The sequence below is a fragment of the Pogoniulus pusillus genome, chromosome Z, assembly GCF_015220805.1.
Source record: "Pogoniulus pusillus isolate bPogPus1 chromosome Z, bPogPus1.pri, whole genome shotgun sequence".
In the NCBI taxonomy this organism is placed as follows: domain Eukaryota; kingdom Metazoa; phylum Chordata; class Aves; order Piciformes; family Lybiidae; genus Pogoniulus; species Pogoniulus pusillus.
This window is the reverse complement of record NC_087309.1, coordinates 87,813,077-87,833,012: the sequence shown is the minus strand read 5'-3', so window position 1 is coordinate 87,833,012 and position 19,936 is coordinate 87,813,077. Positions and strand designations below refer to the sequence as shown.

General features: G+C 44.0%; 1 protein-coding gene across 1 annotated transcript in view; it reads right to left on the bottom strand.

Annotated features, from left to right (window-relative positions):
- Positions 1-19,936, bottom strand: part of ABCA1 (ATP binding cassette subfamily A member 1) — a 105,723-nt gene that overhangs the window by 37,610 nt on the left and 48,177 nt on the right. Inside the window, exons 6-10 of the mRNA XM_064140868.1 lie at positions 16,827-16,948; positions 13,615-13,806; positions 6,271-6,357; positions 1,286-1,526; positions 646-785 (exon numbers count right to left, since the gene is read on the bottom strand). Coding sequence (XP_063996938.1) covers positions 646-785; positions 1,286-1,526; positions 6,271-6,357; positions 13,615-13,806; positions 16,827-16,948 — 782 coding nt within the window. The remainder of the gene's footprint in view (positions 1-645; positions 786-1,285; positions 1,527-6,270; positions 6,358-13,614; positions 13,807-16,826; positions 16,949-19,936) is intronic.

The following is a 19,936-nucleotide window of genomic DNA, read 5'->3' as shown; positions in this document are numbered from 1 at the left end:
GAGGTGGTGGAGTCACCGTCCCTGGGGCTGTTCAAGGCAAGGTTGGACGTGGCACTTGGTGCCATGGTCTAGCCTTGAGCTCTGTGGTAAAGGGTTGGACTTGATGATCTGTGAGGTCTCTTCCAACCCTGATGATACTGTGATACACTTGGCAATAGGGAGTTTAACTGAGCACTGTGTTTCAAAGCTTGTTTGGGAATGAATACCTTGGAGATGAAGGACACACCAAGGTAGCCCCTCCCCATGTGCTAGAGGAGCTTTGCTGATGGAGCATAGGGAAGCAGAGAACACATTAGGTAAACCCCAATGGGATATTACAAAGGATCCACCAAGCAGTCTGCAGTGGAAGAGAGGAAGGATACCTGGAAGCTTATCAAGGCCTTCCCTAGAGAATGCAAAGCTTACAGATAATCAAAAGGCACCACCAGAAAAGCTCCCAGACAAATCTAGAAAAATAGTTCAGCTTTGTCTTTTCTCCTTGAGCCTTCTAAAACAAATGCATGGGAAGCGAGAGACTAGGAAGGCTGTGCTTTGCAGGCAATCCTTTCTAGGTTTGTGTCTGGGGCCAGTTTAACATAGAGCAGCTAAGCTGCACAGCCAGAGGACATATCTCATTTGACATATCAGAAATAGGGCTAGAGTTACCTCACTCATGACCTTCCTTGTGGCTGGTGTATCTGGGGTGTACAAGATCTTCCCAATCAGTAAAGGTTTCAAAGCCCTCCAGATAATCCTGGAAAGCGGGCTGGACTCCAGGTTCTTCATCAGCTCATTGCAGTAGGGTGCTGAGGAGAAGACAAGGGTGAGTGGCTGAATGGCATGATGACAGTTGCAGAAAGTGAAGTGCCCCGTTTATGTGGGCTTCAAGGACAGTTGCAGATGAAAGCACAGCATTTTCCAGACAACAAAAGCCCTCCTCTACTGCAAAGCTCCACAAAAGCCCTTTTCAGCACAAGCTTCCATGGTCTGCTCAGCATACATGGAGCAAACAGGTAGCCCGTAGCAGTGAGAGCCACACTGCTGGTTCTGCACTGCTTTCACAACGCTGCTGCAGGCCCACTGCAGACCCTTCTGTGGATTCTACACAAGGGCCCTGTGAATCTCTTGTATGTTAATATCATGGCTGGTGTTAAAGGTGTGTGCAGGGGATGGCATGCACATGCCTTTCTGAAACAGTGGAAGGTCTCCCTTAAGACCACCTCTTTGACCTGTAGAGTTTGTGAAACACTAGCAACGAAATCAGTTAAGCTGACGTGACCTTAGGCTGTGATAGAGTTACACTTACTTGTGGAGTTATCATAGAAGTTAGTCACATCGTCTTCAGTGTTGTTGCCTCCAAACAGTGCTTTGTAATTGTTATCCTCATACCAGTTGAGGGACTTAATTTTGAGACCTCCGCCTTCAGGATGGCCACACACAATGCGTGACACAGCCTGGTAGATCTGTGTGGAGGAGTCTGAGGCATTCACGTTGGTCAGGAACATCACCTCTTGCCTCATATCACTCCAGCTCTTCATGCTCAGCAACTGGAAGGGGAGGTGGGAGAAGTGAGTGGAAGCAGGCACAGGAACAGGATTAGAGAAAGGACAGGATCTTGCCACTCTGCTTGAAATCACACATCTGTTTTTAAACACATGAGAATCCCCTTGAACATCGACAGTAATGACCAGGGAAAGCACATTTGGCCCTGCCACAGCAGGAGGTTTTTTCTGTGCATGCACAAGTAAGGTGCCCTTGCCAAGCTCCCTATTCCCAAGAGTCCCCAGTGCTGTGAGTGAGTCTTGCCCTCCCTGCCCTCTCACATGGAAGCTGTTTCCCCTCATGGTTATACAAGGGCTCAGATTCCAGTGGAGCCCCTTCACCATAGGTAGTATGGGGTCCACTGAGTCAAAAGAGTAAATAACACAACAAGGTGAGTGGACCTCAAGGGACATGGGCTGAGTGGGGCCCTGGTACACTTTAACCAAGGTCAGTAACGCTGGCAGGCTCCACACAAGGCAGCCAGTTTGATCTCCTAGATAATATCACATCTTGTCCCTGCCCCAACACCTCCCTTCTCCAGTGCCAACAATATTCACAGAAAACCCTTGCCAACAAATCCAGGCTCAGCCTGCAGCCTGGTCACAGCATAAGCTATGCAGGAGACAACCACAGCAAGGAGCCTTCTCCTGCCCAGCTTGCCTGACACCAGGCTTGAAATAACCTCTTACAACTGGCTAGTGTGACCAGTACCTCCAGGCTCATATGTCTGGAAAAACCATCTACCTGCAATGCATCACAAAAAAAAAGCACCAGGCACTCATCCCAAGACACTCACTGCACTAATGTCACCATGTTCAGAGGCATGGCCAAGCTCACTACACTGAAAAGAGCAAAGGGAATCAGTGAGCACTGACTTCAAGCTACACTCAAGAACTGCTCTCAGATTTTGTCTGCAGATATAAGAACATCAGCAGAAGTGTGTCCATACAGACTAGAAGTCTATCTCAGTAGAACCTATAAGTAAGCATATGTTAGAAAGAAGACAAGATCAAGAATGTAGGATACTTTCCCCAAGCAACCTTTCAGCTTCTACTTTTTACCATCTCAAGGAACTTCTACTTCTTAAATGCAAATTAGTTTCTTGGACTGCAAACTCACAGAGTTTTGACAATTCAGATGTACTTAACATCCTACACAGCACTGGGAAGAACCTCCTCTCCCCTTTCCTTAATTCAGTTATGGTTAGCTGTTTGGTGACATGTATTTTGCACTGAAAGAGACAGTAAAAATTCTAACTTTGTCTCCTTTTTCTGGGTCACAGAACTGTACAGACCTTTGTCATGTCCAAACTAATTTATTTTCCAGGCTAACAAGTTCCAGCCTACTCTTTTGTTCCTTGTATCAAAGTCATTCCACTTCTAAATGTCCTAACTGCCATTCTCTAAACTTTTTCCAGTTCTGCTACTCCTTTCTGGAGAGGAACAGCCTAGATCTGTATTCCATATTGAAGAGGAGGACAAATCCAATTTCATAGTGTGTCACAGCAGCATCTCACAGCAGGTTCTCTATCCCTTTTTGAATCTCTTCTAGAAGTTGATCTGATTTCTTATCTGCTACTAAATTAAAAGCTAACATTAACTTGGATGTTCTTGCTGTCTGTAATAACAGGATGAATTAATAAGGGCAAGCGGAGCTGCTAAGACACCTATTTGTAACTGGTCATCAGCTGCATCTCAGAAACAACTTTAGATGCTGTGGCCCGACTGCCCTTCTTTCAAACACAATAACTTAGTCAGTCAAAGACCATCTGCCTTTTTTGCCCACTGTTTATTAGTTTTGTCACCTTTGCTTAAATAGCATGCAGATAATCAAAGTCCAGGACAGCTGGCAAAGCCAGCAGGCAACAATGCAAAAAGTAGCAGTGTGCTGGAACAATTAATCCAAATTCACCAAGGAAAGGACAACCAGATTCTCTGGCCTTGCTCTGGAAAGCACATCTAACCCTTTGTCTCCATCTGTAGCACCGTGCTTGCTTTAGAGGTGCCAACTTGTGGGCAAAAACTCTTGATACTAAACAACAGCTACTTATCTGATACATACACAAGGGCCCTCTATTTTTAGCTGCCAGAAAACACTCAACACCTTGATAGGATGAAAGAGAGCCGTGAGAACAGCTAAAAGCTGGGGGATTCGGTACATGTGTCCAGCGCAACTGCTTGGAAGTATACTTTCATTTCCTCAGCACTCACTGCTGCTATTGTCTGCAGCCTGCCACAATGACTCCAAAGGGCGACTGACAGGACACTAGGACCGTGACCGCACATTAGCTTCTTTTGTTCCTATGTGCGCGCGTGGATCTGTGGGTCTTTGGATTTGACGATTCCTCACCCAAAAGCCCAAGGCTACATTACAGGTGTGACAGCTTGAATGACCAATTCAAAGGGACCCACTGGGGAATTTCTGATACCTTAGGTAGAAGAAGTCAGCTGCTTTAGTTGAAGTGCCATAAGCTCCTTGACATGAGCAAACATAAACAAATAAGAAGTACAGCTAACTCCCATGAACATAAGAGACTTTAACCATCTTCCAAAGAGGCTGCATTAGCAACCACATTTTTACACGTAATTTTAAAACGTTTTGAACAAGGAGATTTGTTTCATCTTTGCCACCAGCATCTTCACAACTGGCACACAGAGCTACTCTGTTCACATCACTGGAATCAAGTGTCATGTGTGAAGGGCTGCCACGCTATCTCAGACCTGCCTCTCGTTTTTCTTAATAGTTGCCCTTGGTGTTTAATCTGCCCTCCTAGGTTGACTAAGGAGCCCAGGGATACAGGTTCAATCAGTCCCCATACTCGGAGACAAATATTTTGTTCAGACCATTTTCTAATTACAATTCCTTGCTAGAAAGGCTCCTAGACATGGCACAAACAATAGTTCTCTCCACCCTCCCAAGCTGCTGCCCTTTGAAACAAGGGAGTGAGTCCCTCCTTTTCACATAGAAATCACCCTGCCAGACAATAAGTAACTTTCGGTCAAGCCATCTGGAGCAGCTCACACTGCATGCAGAGGAAAAAAGCTGCCTTTGTTTGCCCAGCAATAGGGTAGAATAAAAGGTAGTCCTACCCAAAACAGCTGCCAAGCAAAAGGCACATTACCCCCGGACATTTTCGGCCACATCAGCAAACTGAACATCACACGGTTTCAATTATTTTTATCCCAGACCGAAAAAAAAAAGAGGCAAGCTTAAGTGACGCAACGGGAAACAGCTGTAATCAAACTCGGAACGGCAGCCTCCTCCTAGCAGCAAAAGCTCCACAGTCTTAACTCAAGCTGACCCTGGCATCATCTTAATTTCACCGTAAATGCGACCCGGTGGCAGGTTGTGGGGCTTGAGGAGCGATGCGTGCCCGGAATTGTTGGCTGGCACGGCGCTGGCTGCTGGCAGCTGCCCCTCGGTGGGAGCGGAGCGCAGGCTAACCTGAAGTGACCCGCTCCAGGGCGAGCTCGCAGAGGTTACTGCCGTTCACTGCCGCAAGCTGCGACGCGAAGACGGAAGAGTAGCGAGAGGGGGAGGAGGAGGCGGCGGCATTGTTTAGTTTAAATGGTTGCGATTTCTGCTTCAGGGAGGGAATGTTTTTGCCTAGTAGCAGCACTTCAAAGTCAGAGACAGCTGAAAAGCAACTAAGATAAGTTTCTGGCTCAGAAGAACCCCTCATTTTTTGGAATTCTGACTCATGCTAGGCGCACAGCGTTGCTGCCCTTTGTTGTTGTTTTTTGGGTTTTGTTTGTTTGTTTGTTTTTGCTTGTTTGTTTTTAAACATCCATCATTTCACCTGCAAAAGCAAGTGCTTGCAGTCTTTTTAAAACCATTTTGCCTCTGCAAATGGCCATTTATGTTTCACCAGGCCACACGTCGAGTACCGTGTCCAGTTCTGGGCTCCTCAATTCAAGAGAGATGTTGAGGTGCTGCAACGTGTCCAGAAAAGGACAACAAAGCTGGTGAGGGGCCTGGAACACAAACCCTATGAGGAGAGGCTGAGGGACCTGGGGGTGTGCAGCCTGGAGAAGAGGAGGCTCAGGGGTGACCTCATTGCTGTCTACCACTACCTGAAGGGAGGCTGGAGCCAGGTGGGGGTTGGTCTCATCTCCCAGCAATCAGCAACAGAACAAGGGGGCACAGTCTCAAGTTGTGCTGGGGGAGGTTTAGGTTGGATGTTAGGAGCAAGTTCTTGCCAGAGAGAGTGATTGGCATTGGAATGGGCTGCCCAGGGAGGTGGTGGAGTCACCGTCCCTGGAGGTGTTGAAGAAAAGCCTGGATGAGGCACTTAGTGCCATGGTCTAGTTGATTGGACAGAGCTGGGCGATAGGTTGGACTGGATGATCTTAGAAGTCTCCTCCAACATGATTGATTCCATGACTCTATGCAGTTTGCAGGGCACTGTTGAGCAGCAGATGTACTGCAATCCTGGTGGTTATGCCACTGCTGACAGGGCAAAACTCACAGAAGACATCTGTAATTCCTGTGTTCCTCCCAAGAGGGCTCAGTCTTCATCCGAAAATCTGATAAATTCCTCTAGTTTTTGTAACTTGAAATGCCAAGGGGTTGCAAAGTGCATGCTGCCTCTACCAACACGTGGAGAGTGGCTATGGGACAGAACAAAGTTTCAAAACAAGCCAGGGACTTTACTTTGAGTTTCACCAATGAGACTCCTGCTTCTTGAACACAACTGCAGGGTAATACAACAATCACAGTGATGTGCCCTCCTGACAGGAAGGTACTTACCTCTTGAACAAGTCTCCCAAGGCTGTCTCTCAAAGTTTCCACAGTTTCTGACAGATCTTGTAAGGAGGAATTGAAAGAAAGTTGTCCCTGCAGGAAGACAGAAAAGGAAACTTAGAAGTCACCGCAAGGCACAAAGAAATTAAACTCCTGCAAACATTTCTGTAAAGGAGAATAGTAAAGATTATTCATTGGCAGAGTGCTTTCGTGACAGATCTGGCTTTCTGGGCAACCTTGAGCTTAAAATACTATGGGCTTTGGCACCCTACAATGCAACGAGGACATCCCCTTTCTTCCTTCTGCTCAAGGTAGGTATACAGATACCACAACCATCCCCACGAAATGCTAAATGAATACACACAGACTTACAGCGCAAAGGATGGCTTTCATTCCAGCTCACAAGATGAGCACATCACACAGGACAGACCTGAAAGTCTGCAAGATGGTGTTAAGAAAGGAGTGTAAAATCTATACAAGGGACATAAGCTTTCAGTAGGACTCCAGGGAGACCAACTCAGATACACAGAACTCCAAGCTGCAGTATATGTCATCCTCACCACTTGAGCCTTTCCATCACACTTCTCTGCTTTCTATCTCAGCCAAGGGCATGGTTTTAAACAATCAGCTTCCATGAAACAGCTGACACTTGTCTTCATTACGGGAGAAAGACTGACAGGTTTCCAGAAGCGGAAAGCACAGATTTCAGGGAACTATTTACTCTAGTAAGGAGTCACACTAAAGTCAACTCCCTGTTTCCATTTGCTCTACATGTAATTAGTAGGCCTAGGTTTTAGTTTGCAAAGTTCTTTCCCCCTTTTGCTCACATATTTGGATTATCTTGTACAGGAAACATTTGAAGACAACCCCTGTTTCAAAGAAATGAAGACTGAAATAACTTCCCAAGATTGTACATTAGCAGCCACAAGTTGCAGCATTTGGAAGCATGGTAAAGTTACAGCATTGTGACACTCAAAGGAACAGACAAACCACTTGGGTTTAGCACACTTCTTCTGGCCTGAAGCTTTTCATTTTCACAACTTTCCTGGAATAATGTCTGGAGGATTTCACTTGTTTTACTTGATTTGCTGGAAGATGATAAAAACCAGTCAGTGACAGCTGTTATGATTGGACTTTATGATCTTAGATGTCTTTTCAACCTTAATAATTTGATGGTTCTATGTTCCACTGATCTGCTGGAGCCTTCAAAACCCAGCTAACAATATGAGGTAGAAAGTCCAAGGTTAAGAAATAACAGTAGACATTCTTGTTCAGCTCCATACACCTCATCAAGTTCTACGTGGATTGGGATTGTTCACAGTATTCAGAGGCGACTCAGGAACAGGGTAGATGAGGAAGAGTTTTCTGATGATAATAATTGGTTCAGAACAATGAAAAGTCAAAAGCTGAATGTGAAGGATTAGTGAAAAGACTCATGCTGACACGCAATTTTACAGTGCCAGATGAAATTCCATGCTGTAAAATAAAGTATGTAGGGAGAAGACCTTAAGATACCTTTTGATGGACGCTCAAAAAGAGGTATCTTAGAACAATTCTCACAAGACAGATGAATATGAATCCATGATGCAATCCCGGTTCTCAAGTAAGATATGCAATTTTTGGTCCTCCACCTCTGGAGGAACACAAGTATAGAAAAAGGCCAGAAGTGTGACTCAGGCAATCACCAACAGAACAAGGGGACACAGTCTCAGTTGTGCCAGGGGAAGTATAGGCTGGATGTTAGGAGGAAGTTCTTCACAGAGAGAGTGATTGGCATTGGAATGGGCTGCCCAGGGAGGTGGTAGAGTCACCACCCCTGGAGGTGTTCAAGAAAAGCCTGGATGAGGCACTTAGTACCATGGTCTAGTTGATTGGATAGGGCTGGGTGCTAAGTTGGACTGGATGATCTTGGAGGTCTCTTCCAACCTGCTCCATTCTGTGATTCTAATGGCTTCTGAAGGAAGAACAGTAGATCTGCAGGTCTTCCAATGGAGTCTTTAATGACAAATTGAGCTTATGATGGATCTCTAGAATTAGAAATATGTTGGAGAATGGGAATAGAGGATGACTTCTCTCTATACTTAATCATACAGAACTAGAGGATTTCTACTGAAAAGTTTGATTTAAACCAAAGAAACCACTGCACATCAAACTCAGTCAAAAGGGAGAAATTCAATAGATTGCATCCAGTGCTGAAAGTGTGAGTTTCAGAAAGCCGTAGAAGAATTCATTAAAAATAAATGCCAAAACAAAGACCAAATGCTATTAGGGAGCAAGGTCCCAGCAGCAGCTGAGAACTGCTGAGTTGCAAGCTACTGAAAAACAGGATATTGTATTGAGGAAGCCTTACTACATACTTACCCTGTGGCTGCATTATTTCACATTCCTCCACTATGGGCCACTGCTAGACTAGTACTCAGAACACAGAACTGAACATGACTTTGGCCTGTCCCAGTGTGCCAGTCTTAGGCAAGTCAGGGAACCTGTAAATCTTACCCTGAAGCTCAGGGAGAGCCCACCTATCCCCTTTCACACCCCATCATCCTGCTTTTTCTTCACTAACAAATCTGTGGCACCCCAAGCCCATTTCTCATAAGAACTTGCAGTGATGTGATTGTTATGGAGGGAATTTAGCTTTCTTTACTGTCATACTTTGCACTCTAAAGCCCATTCAGGAAGCCTTTCACAAGTTATATCTCCAGAGACAATGACAAGAATTAGTCACAAAGTGGCCAGTTGTCTTTGTACATCACGATTTTCCCTGGAAAATAACTCTTCCCTTTGCAGTGTCTCATTAAGTAGTTTGTTACAGTCTGAAAAGTTCTCTAGATTCAGGGCAGCTCCAGATAAGATTTGTCCCACTGCTAGAATGTCTTCACTAGTTGTGCACACTACATCAAGGGCTGGGGAGGGAATAGGGAATAACTAATTTTCTGATGAAATGCTGTCCTTTCTAAGCACATTGTGGAAAGACAAAGTTCTTACAGGTATTGCCTTGTACAATCACTGTGTGAGGTAGTAGCTGGCAAATCAGGACTTCCGCAAGACTTGCCTTTTGGAGATGACAACATCATAATACTCTTGAAGTACAGGTTGCACTGAACTGACTTGTGCTCTTATATATGCATGCTACAAGACTCAAATACTTAAGATGACTACAGTCGACTGTGCAGGCAAGGCAAGCCTTGAGTAAGTCCACCTGTCAGCTCCTGCTAGAAGGGATGGACAAATCTGTTTCTTTAACATGCAAGAGAATGCATGTGTTTGAAGTGTTGGGAGGTCATAACAAAATTCAGCCACTGTCTGCATCGCAGAACTAACTGGTTTTGCTTCATGAGACTACTCTGCCACGTTTGCTTTTGAAAAGTTATTACAAATTTATACTGACCTTAGCTTACATTGAGCTTCACAGGAAAAAAAAAAAGTCATGTGCTTCGAGCTTCTGCTTTTGTTTCCTGGGAGTGGAAGTCCCAAAGCACAGCTGCTTAAAAGCATGATATCATTATGTTTGACTGAAAACACTCTCAGTAAAGCGAGGAAAGCCACAAATTCATTTGCAGCATGTGTTTACATTAAAAGACCTTTTCTAAAACCACTTTTCAATGGGAAGGTTTATTATTCAATGCTTAGCTCATGCTAGCCGTATGACAAAATATCACTCATAATATGAAGGAAGGAAGAAAAAAACAATTGGGTTTTCATATGCTTACCCACAGCCCTTCAAGGACCACTACAATACAGAAGCCACAATATGTTTACGGCTTAGTGCAAAGCCACACCACTGGAAATGAGTGCTGCAGATATGAAACCCCCAGGACCAGTTTGAGTGGTCTTTGTCCTTTTCCCTCCTCCAAATAATTTCAAAATTGGGGAGATTTGCAGAGGGAAAGTTGTCCCACAGATGAGTATTTTCATGATATAAGACAGTCCATGGCCACCACACCACCTATCCAGCAGGACACATCTGCCTCATTACCATTGCTCCCTTTTGCTAACTAAGGTGCCTCTTTTTTTCTCAGACTGTGTAGTTCTTGCATGGGACAGCTCCTGGCTTAGTACAGGGAAAACACCAACAAGGAAATTTTCATGCATGCAATTAGAGGTACCATTTCACTGCTGCTCTCCAAACAGCTTCCCCTGCCTGGGTTTCGCTGACCACACTTTGTAAGGCAATCCTTAAGAAGATGCATCCACAAGGGTCTTATACAAGATGTCATACAACCTGTAGTATTTATTATTGGCCAAAAGGCTTCAGAGAATGGAAAAGATTGAGATGTGGGTCCAGAGAAAACGAAGTGTTACTTGCTGAAACACTTGCTGCTTTTAGTGGAGTGAATACTTAGTCAAGAAGGAAAGCAGATCGTCTGTCTTGGTGTCCTGTGATCATTCCAGGTGTTTTGCTGGTTTTGATCTAAACAGCCCACCTCAAAGAGTTTTGTGCATAATAAAGAACAGAGAGACATATTTTAGCTTCCCTACCTTTCTTTTATGTGCTTGGCTCTGTTTTGTCATCCTACAGAGCACTGAAGTCATAAACAGGATCAATGTCAGAATTAGCAATCCCAGTAGAAAATTTTAATTACAAGTCCTTCTTTGTCTAAACTGTATTAATATACTTTGAGCAAATGTTCAAGCTGTTCTGGATGGAACTGATGTACAGTAAATGGAAGAAAACTGTTTTTAAAAGGCAAAAAATAAAATTAAATAAACCCAAAACTCTCTAAATGCTATGACATTCAGAGCTTGTGCTTGTCACCTTACAGGGAATTCAATTTGCTCTGTCCAGAATTGGCTAAGGATTACTGTTCTGTTGTGAGATCCCTAGAACACTCATGCTTCCCTCAGGCTGCAAATGCACACTGACTTTAAGCCAACAGAAGCAGGCATTGACATCAGGGTCTCAGCTCACAAGCACATCCTTACCACCAGGTTTGTGGTCTTGCACACTCCCCTTCAAATGTCTGTGCAAGCATACAATCAGGTCAGCTACTTTTAATCAGGATCGATTCCATGATGTAAGGTACTGCATCATCTTGCAGAAGAAACAAAACGACCAACAGAGAGGGGCAGGAACAAGCAGGTGGATGCTGATGTGACTCTTCTGGATTAAGATAATTAAAGAAACCATAGCCACTCTACTGCCCAGCTACTTGAATGGCAAGAACACCTATTTTATTATTCAGCTGGTCTTGAATTCACACATTTCTTGCACAAAGGTGCCAAGTCCTTTTCACTCGAATTGTACTGACAATCATACCCAGACACAACCTTTCCATAAAGCACAGAACGCTGCAAACAGTGGAGGTCAGGTCCCATTTACATGGGCCAAAAACGCGTCTCTGAATTGTTGTGCACCTGCATTTGATGTGACCCTTACCACCTGCATTTGATGTAACCCTTACTGAAATGTCATGCTGTGAGAAGTATATCAAGGGCACTAAGCAAAAGGAAAAAAAAAAAAAGAAAATTAAAAATAAACCACTGGCAAATTGTTGGCACTGGTTTACAGGCTCTGTAGCAGATACAGTGCCTGCTGTCTTCAGTATGCATGTCCAAAAGTCAACCCACAGTGCCTTTAATTACAAGCTATGTCAAAACCTCCTTTGTTCATGAACAGAAAGTTCTCTTTGTTCAGAGATGTTACTACAGGTCAAGGCACTTCTTAGCCTTTAAAGACACTAGTTTCAAATGTGTTGATCCTCACCCTAGAGTTAATTGATTCTTTGCCTGTCCACATTGAAGATAGCGGTTTGGGATCTTTGTGGGTTGTTTATTATTATTATTATTATTATTATTATTATTATTATTATTATTATTATTATTATTATTATTATTTTCTGTTTAACTCACTAATACATTCCAGAATCTTAACTCGAGTAGCCTGTGATATTTTTCTGAAGAAAAAAATGCAGACCTTCACAAGACAGTGCACCATACACAGCAGATTTTTAACTGCTGGCTTCTGGGCTCAAGTTTTTTCCTCTGAAGCCAAGATTAGGAGCCAGCTCCTCAGATGTACACCAAAATCGCACATAATGTCCTTAACTACCTTGCTTAACTACTATGCTGTTCCCCAGTGCCACTTACAACTGCTTTCTTTCACCAACAAAATGCTGAACACCACAGATATAGCTCAGTACCTCTTTCTGTCGGCTAAGGTGCAGAGATATCCAAGGAGAAAAGCAAGACTGAGTCTCCATAGTGTCAGTATGACCAATTGTTCTCCAGCTGGCCACTTTCACCTTACTTGGTCCACAAAACTCTAGCATCTAAACGATTTAAAGTAGATGCATGCATCTTCCTGAACACAGGAAACTGCTTGCAGCATTTCCTTTTCAAAGAGCCCATCTTTGTTATAGGGACAATTTTAGGGCTATTTTGTTTTTTTCAATGGGAAAGAAAAAATGCCAGATGGAGGACACATGGAAGACAGAAGATGATCTGTGGAGAGGAGTAACTGACCACTATGTACTGTGCAGAAGAGTAATACGATTCCAGCAGTTGATAATGACCCTCTGTGACTGGTGATGAAGCCAAGCAAGCAGTACATGACTTTAGGTCCTCAGAGGCTCATCAAATTTGGAAGTTCATGCATCCCAAGTATTTATTTCTTCCACTGCACACAACAGAATATTTAAGTGGGCAAGAGTGGGTTCTATGGTCCCTTCCTCTCTCTGATGATACATCCAGCACTAACTTCCTCAAACTTTCATCTTTTTACCAAATATTGTGGACATATAACAAAACATCACTGAAGTTTCTTAGATAAAAAACTAGGTTTGCCCCAGTCTCCAATCACCTACTGAATATGTTCCTGAAGTTCAATGAATTACTGCTTCAAAACCCATTCTGTTGGTGAAGCTTTGACAGAAAGCTTTAGAGCTCAGCTCCTGTTTGTATGAATGAAATTGTTCTGATGTCATGGCTTGCCAACAGCTAGAAGCTTCTGTGCTCGGTGTACCCATGATAGAGGCAGAAGGTGGTGCTTTTATCACTCAGAACAGGCTAGTCTACATTTAAGTTGATTCCAGACAAGGTAAAATGCCTGATTAAAAACAAGGACAACCAAGAGCCTGTTTGTTACTATGCAGCATAAATATTTCCCTCTTGACAAACTTGAACTGTGGGCCACACACATTCATGCTCTATAAATACTGTACTGCAACGGGGCAGGTAAGAATGACAAGAAGAGGCAATATCCTTCATGCCCTAGTGATAAAGACCACCTTCTTCTGGCCAGTGAATAGTTAGTTCACTTTGGAAATGCAAAGATGAGCTCCTAGACTGAAAGCCCCAGAAAATGTCACAGTGTCAATGACAGCCTCTCACAGGTAGGACCACTGAACTCACCTGAAGGGGCTTCAGTGGGTTCAGGTTAGCACGGAAGGCTTGTTCGGCTGCATCGAGTTTTTCCTTTGGCAAAGTGCAAATGAAGGTTTCAGAGTCCGCGGCCACTGTCCGATTCTGGATCGTAAGGAACTCGGACAGCGTCGAGTTGTGGCAGAAATCTCGCAGTCTCATTCGGTACCCAGACACAAGGACCTGGGAAAGTCGGGAAAGCAGGCAAGCCTTGTGTTAGGTAAGAGTCACAGCACAAACTTGGGTATCACCTATACAACACTAACCATTCACAGCATTTCCAGATAGAGGTAAGAGGGAATTCTTCTCTACAGGCTCTGTTGCCTTGACCCATGCACAGTTCGGTTCCAACAAAAACATGTTTCCCTGCTGCAGGCACGGGGGAGAAGTCATGAGGGAGACAGGTCTCTCCCCATTTCTCCACAAACATGCACAGAGCAGCAATGATTCTGTCCTCCACAGCAGGCGTTTCCTCCAACCAGGGGTACACACATTGCCTAATCTTTAGTCTTCTGGGAACTGAGCCACAGAGGCAAAACAAGACTTGATCAGACACAACTGACAGTCTAGCAAATATATGTGAAGGGCAAAAGACCTATGTCCCAAACTCCTTAGAAAGATCTGCAAGCCATGTTTTACTGTGCTGCTCTGGATTATGATCATCTTTTCCTCTACAACTTACGTATCACATTACTAACTGCCATATTTGCAATGTTTTGGAGCAGATAATCTGACAGAGGAAAAAAAAGTCTCACTGGCTGCAACAAACAAGATATAAGACCCAAGAGTCCTCTCTGACAGGCACATTGTACTTAATGTCATGACTTGCTTACCAATAATATTTCTTAAGCCGCAAGCAACTAAAGAAATAGCAACTAATAAATGAGAGAAGTGCATGAAACCCTTCTGAATTACTAACAGTCCCTGTCAGACTTGATGGCCTAGTTATGGTGAGTTACAGGATGTAGGTTTGCTGAACAACAAAGTGCTCATCAAGCAGGTGCACACTTCAAGAGGGCGGTAAGATGAAGGAAAACCCAGACTCTTATGCTGAAAAGCATTTTTTGCTTGCTTTGGGGCTAGATGGGGAAAACAATTGTACTGTAAATCCACAGGTGAATACAGCTTTGCACTTAATTTCCTTTTTTTTTTTTTTCTTTTATAATATCCAGTGTGCATTGCCCAACTTCCAACAACAACTAAAGAGGATTGACCTACATCCCAGAAGAGTTAACAGTTTGAGTCTGAACATTTTCTTGTCTTTCAAAACCAAACGGGCATCAACAATCTGGGAGGGAAAAAAAGCACACTGTGTTCAGAAAACAAACAGATGGAACTGAAAGGAGGAGGAAGAGATGTATAATGCAATACTTGTGAAAGCCTTTAATTTCAGTCTGCATCTATATGCCATAAATAGGACGTTTCCAGGCTATATACTCAGCTGAACAAATCTGACAACTCCCACATTATAAAGGCTGGCCTTCAGAAAAGGTGGGTGGGTTTGGTTCTCTTTTTGCCAGCAGGGATACTTCCACAACCATAGTCATGCTGAAAAGGGGATATTCCTGCAGCACTGGAATGACACTCAGGAGACCTGGAATGAGTCTAGAGCAGCTTCCCTGGGTTGACACACAGAAAATCCTTGTCTCCCAGTATCTCAGTGCTCATTTGAATAAATAATGGTGAATGATCCTTCCACTCTCCCCTATTTCTGTCCACCTTTTTAAGCTCTTTTGGAGAAAAGCCACTCCTCGCAAATACAGTGAGATCCACACCATGTGACTCAAGAACAGAGGCTCTGCCTGATCCCCGAGCTAAAACACCCAGTCACGCCCTGCCAATTCTCTGCAATCATTTCAAGTAATCTGAAGCTACAGGCAAATGTTAAGTCCCCTCAGGGCTCTCAAAATGCCATGCTCATGTCTGAGAGCAGTCACAGGTAACTGTTTTGTGCTCACCAGTCACGTTGTTCCCTCACTCTGGGGCTGTCTCTATTCAATCCTTCAACAGGCCATGCTGCAACACTGGCCCAGGACCTCACTGTGCCCCTGAAGCTTTTCCCAGGAAAAGGACATACTCTTGCCATTCAAGCCACATAACAATTGTCTGGACACACCTCAACAGCAGCACCCTGCTGGACTTGACTAGATAGCTGCCTGCTGGCCATCTGCTTGTTGATCCAGGCTGCTTCCAAAGCCCACACCCAGCTCATCAGCCACTACTGGAGGAACTGAAGACTATGCTAGTCATGCCCATCAATAAAAGGCTTTGGCCATCTTCGTGTTTTCGCACTGCATTAATTATGCTGGATACATGACCCTGCTTGGCACGTCCCCTCTCCTTGATGATTTCAGCAAATTATAACTTCTGGCTTTGTTGAACAACCACAAGACATTAATGAACTTCAGGAAAAGGCTGCATTTGCTGTGAGAGGTTTGCATACTCTGAATAGGCCATTCTATATGACTTTGTGCATGCAGGTCCTTTGAAGTCTGAAGCAAACAGTTGTTACTACTTCATTAGAAAGGATGCTGGGTGGACTACTTCACCAAGTTCCACCAGTCCTGAGATTGACAATGGTGGATAGTCATTCCAATATTGGGGCTCCACCCTACTGTCAACACTACCTATGTTTACAAAGTAAATTATAGGAGCACTCAGAAGCTTCATCTGAGATCAAGAGTCTCTTGTATGACATGAAATAGAAAATGTGCTGTTTACTTCAGGAGTTAGACCCAAAAGGAAAAGCATTCAAGGTTCCTTCTGTTGCACAAGAGGCAGAGCAGCACACAGAAACCCTGCTCCAGCCTATGCTGAGTGACTGCACAATCCCATTTTTATTTCTAATCAAATTAAACCAGTTTGAACAACGTCAACAACCAAATTAATGTTTTGTTTGGGTAAAAAAAGCCCAAACAACGGCAACAAAACAAAACAAAAACAAAAACAAAAACAAAAAAACCCACAAACAACAAACCACAAACAGACAGGAAGGAAGACATTCAATTTAGCCCAAAGGGCTACTTTCTTAGGCAGATCAAAACATTCGAATATGGGTCTCAGTGCAGAAGAGAAGTGATTAGATTTTCTGCTGTTATTTCTACAACATTTAGCACAGAAGGAACCTGCACTGCAGATCTTGGCACTTATGGTTAAACCAACAAAAGCTAAGCATTCTGTTGGTGCCTGAAAGTGCTTTTTACCTGCCGGAGGTTGATGTCTGCATCCAGTAGCTCCCCCACTGCAGCTGACGGCATGGACAAATTACGATGGAGGAAGTCTGAGAAGGTCTCGTTTTCAACCAGGAAATTCCGAAGTTTCAGATCTGCAAAGTGACAAACAAGGAATATTCTGGTCAGGGCAAAGCCAAGAGGAAACTCACGTGAGAGTCCTGAGCACGAAAAACAAAGCTGACAAATAGGGGAGAGAGGATTACTCAAGCCATAGCACAAAGGGAAGAGAGGAGCTGCTGGCAAAGTACTTTGAAACTTGGCAGCTGTCAGAGATGTCATACATGCTACCTTGATTAAAAAAAAAAAGACACACGCCTCCCACCCCCCCCCCCCCCCCCCCCCCCCCCCCCCACCCCGCACCTTTGAACATCATTACTTCAGCTGAATTTGCATGTACACACGCAGAGGAAAATCGAAGCACATCAAGTTGCTCTCCTAATCTGGAGTGTAACTTACTCCACCATTAGCATTCTACAAAGATTCAGTTTCACATAATCCCTGTGTTGTTACTGAACACAGGATTGAGCTGGTGCATCAACTGCTGAGGGATTTACCAGCCTGTAATGAATTATCTTAACAGTAGATGTACTGTAAACATAAATTTCAGAGTCTCGCTTACACAGATGCAGAGATACAATACAGAATTGCACACAGATTTGGGAAGAAATTCTGACTACTTGGCAAAATTTTCACCAAAAAAAAATTATTCCATTTTCTTTTCCAAAAGCTTCACCTTCTGAAGCCATTAGTGTCTCAGCTCTTGGCTTTAGAACAAGTTCTTATCTCTGTCAGAGCAGAGGGGAATCATCTGGAAATTATAATCCATGCACACTAATAAAGTTCACAATCCTGGAGTTTAAGCAACCGTTTTGGATTGGTTGATTGTTTTGTCTTAAAGGCAAAGAGACTAAAAATTCTACCTACTGGTTGGTTGTTCTGTCTTAAAGGCAACGAGAATAACTGTAATCCATGCACACTAATAAAGTTCACCATGCTGGAGTTTAAGCAGTTGTTTTGGATTGGTTGGTTGTTTTGTCTTAAAGGCAAAGAGAATAATTCTGTCTTTACTGTGCTTAAATAAGCAGCGACTGGGAAGGCATCTACGATAGAAAGACCTTGGAGAGCAAGTTTCATGAGATTTAACCAAGCAGATGATTTACAGACTAAGACAAGTCAACCAGCGAGTTGCCATGGTCCTTTTTCTACTGTAGGAAAAGAGGATGCCACAATCCACGGCAAACGGCACGAAACAAGCTGTAAAGGGAAACTAATACACAGGAGTCCCCAAAGTTTCCATCTTCCCCCTCCTACAGGCAACAGCTGTAACAAAACATTTCTCGCCTCTCTTTTCGTGCGGTGATTTGGGCTTGCTTTTCTTTTTTTTTTGCTTAGGTCAGTTTCTCAAGAAAACTCAGCCCTCAGGAAAAAGCATGCTGGGCACTCCGGGTGTCACTGGCAGTAACAGGGAGGCTGGCAGCCTGGGTGCTACTTTTTTCTCCCTAGCCCAGGCTTGGCAGAGCAGCCGAGGAGAGGAGGAAGCCACGCGCTCTGCTCTGCTCTGCTCTGGCAGGACCAAGTATGTGGAGGTTACTGACGGTCATTGCTCCCTCATCTACATATCCAGTTACAAATTCCCTGTTGCCTTTTTGTTCCACGAGAAAAAGTAAATCACCCCCCTCTGCTGAGGTGACACGGAGGTTATTTTTGTACAAAAGTCTCTCCCTTGCTCCCTTCCAGCAGGGCAGCTCAGTAATATACTGGCTTTGACCACACCGTGCAAACGTCCCACTTCACCCAGTCACCAAAATCAAACATCATCCCGTGTTGCAGTGTGGGGAAAGGCTGGGAAAAGAGCCAACTCCTGCAATAACATAAAAACGTCCTTTTCTTTCCAGTAGAAGCTAAAGTACTCTGCTTTACCGCAACGGGAGGAAAAAATTCCCCCCCACACCCCAGTTCCTTGGTTACTTCCTAAATGCAGTGAACTCCCTAAACATGTCTGCAGCTTATTTATTGTCTTGGTGAGATCATGAAAATTCAGATGTTCAGAGAGGGGTGGCTGGCTGAAGGCACGGTGACATGCAGAGATCAAATGCTTGCAAGCTTCTCATTTAATCTGTCCCCACTTAAAATATTTTTCAGGTCCTCTTAAATAGCCACATACTTCTGGGGAAAAAAAATAAAATAAAAGGGCAGCACCACACATAACCAAACAGTATTTAAAAAAAAAACACCAAACTTTTCTGTTTCCTCACTGTTTTGCCATTGGTTTTGCCTAGACTTTGTTGGGGGGGTTTGAGGGGTTGCTTGGTTGAGGCTTTTTTGCCATATGGTAACAGGACTTCTTGGTTGAGGGGACATTCTGTAGCTAATCGCAGGGGAGCCAACCGAGCTACGCTGGGATTCCTGCTGTCCTGTCTGTAATCGCGATGGGGAGGTACCACAGCTGTAATTAACCATTCCAGGATTAACAAGGCATTTGTCCCCTGCCTTTTTGTCATCTCAAGCACTTTCAGACTTGCTCAGCCCTAGAATTTGGTGAAAATTGATACTGTCCTCGGAGGGGACTTCTACAAACATCTGAACGAGCTTTTTTTTTTTTAACCACCGTTTGGAGGAAAACACGAAGGGAACAGCACGTGAAGTTATCAAAATGGCTTGTGGGACAATGCTTGGCTTCCAGCCAGCTGGTCATGAACTTGGGCTCACTAGTCATAGCCCTTTGTGCCCAAGACGGCACATGGAAGCTCTGCAAAACAAAGGACTGAATTCAAACAACGTGGTCCCCCTGCAGCGCCCTCAGCAAATACCCAGGGTTTCTTAGTATGCATTTTCTTTCTCACCCCATCCAGTCCTACTTCCAGCACTTGCGGCTGAGTGTCTTACACAATCCTCTTCAATCATGAAGGCCAAGCATAATGACTTGCACATGACACCACAGAAAAGCACCAAACACTGCAATGAGTCTCAATTTCTGCCCTGGATACTTCAAGATGACAGGAGTTAACAGAGGTTTCCTCTTGAAAATAGCCATTCTGTTTCAAGACTGCTTGCCCCCTCGGGCCCAAGGAAATACAAAA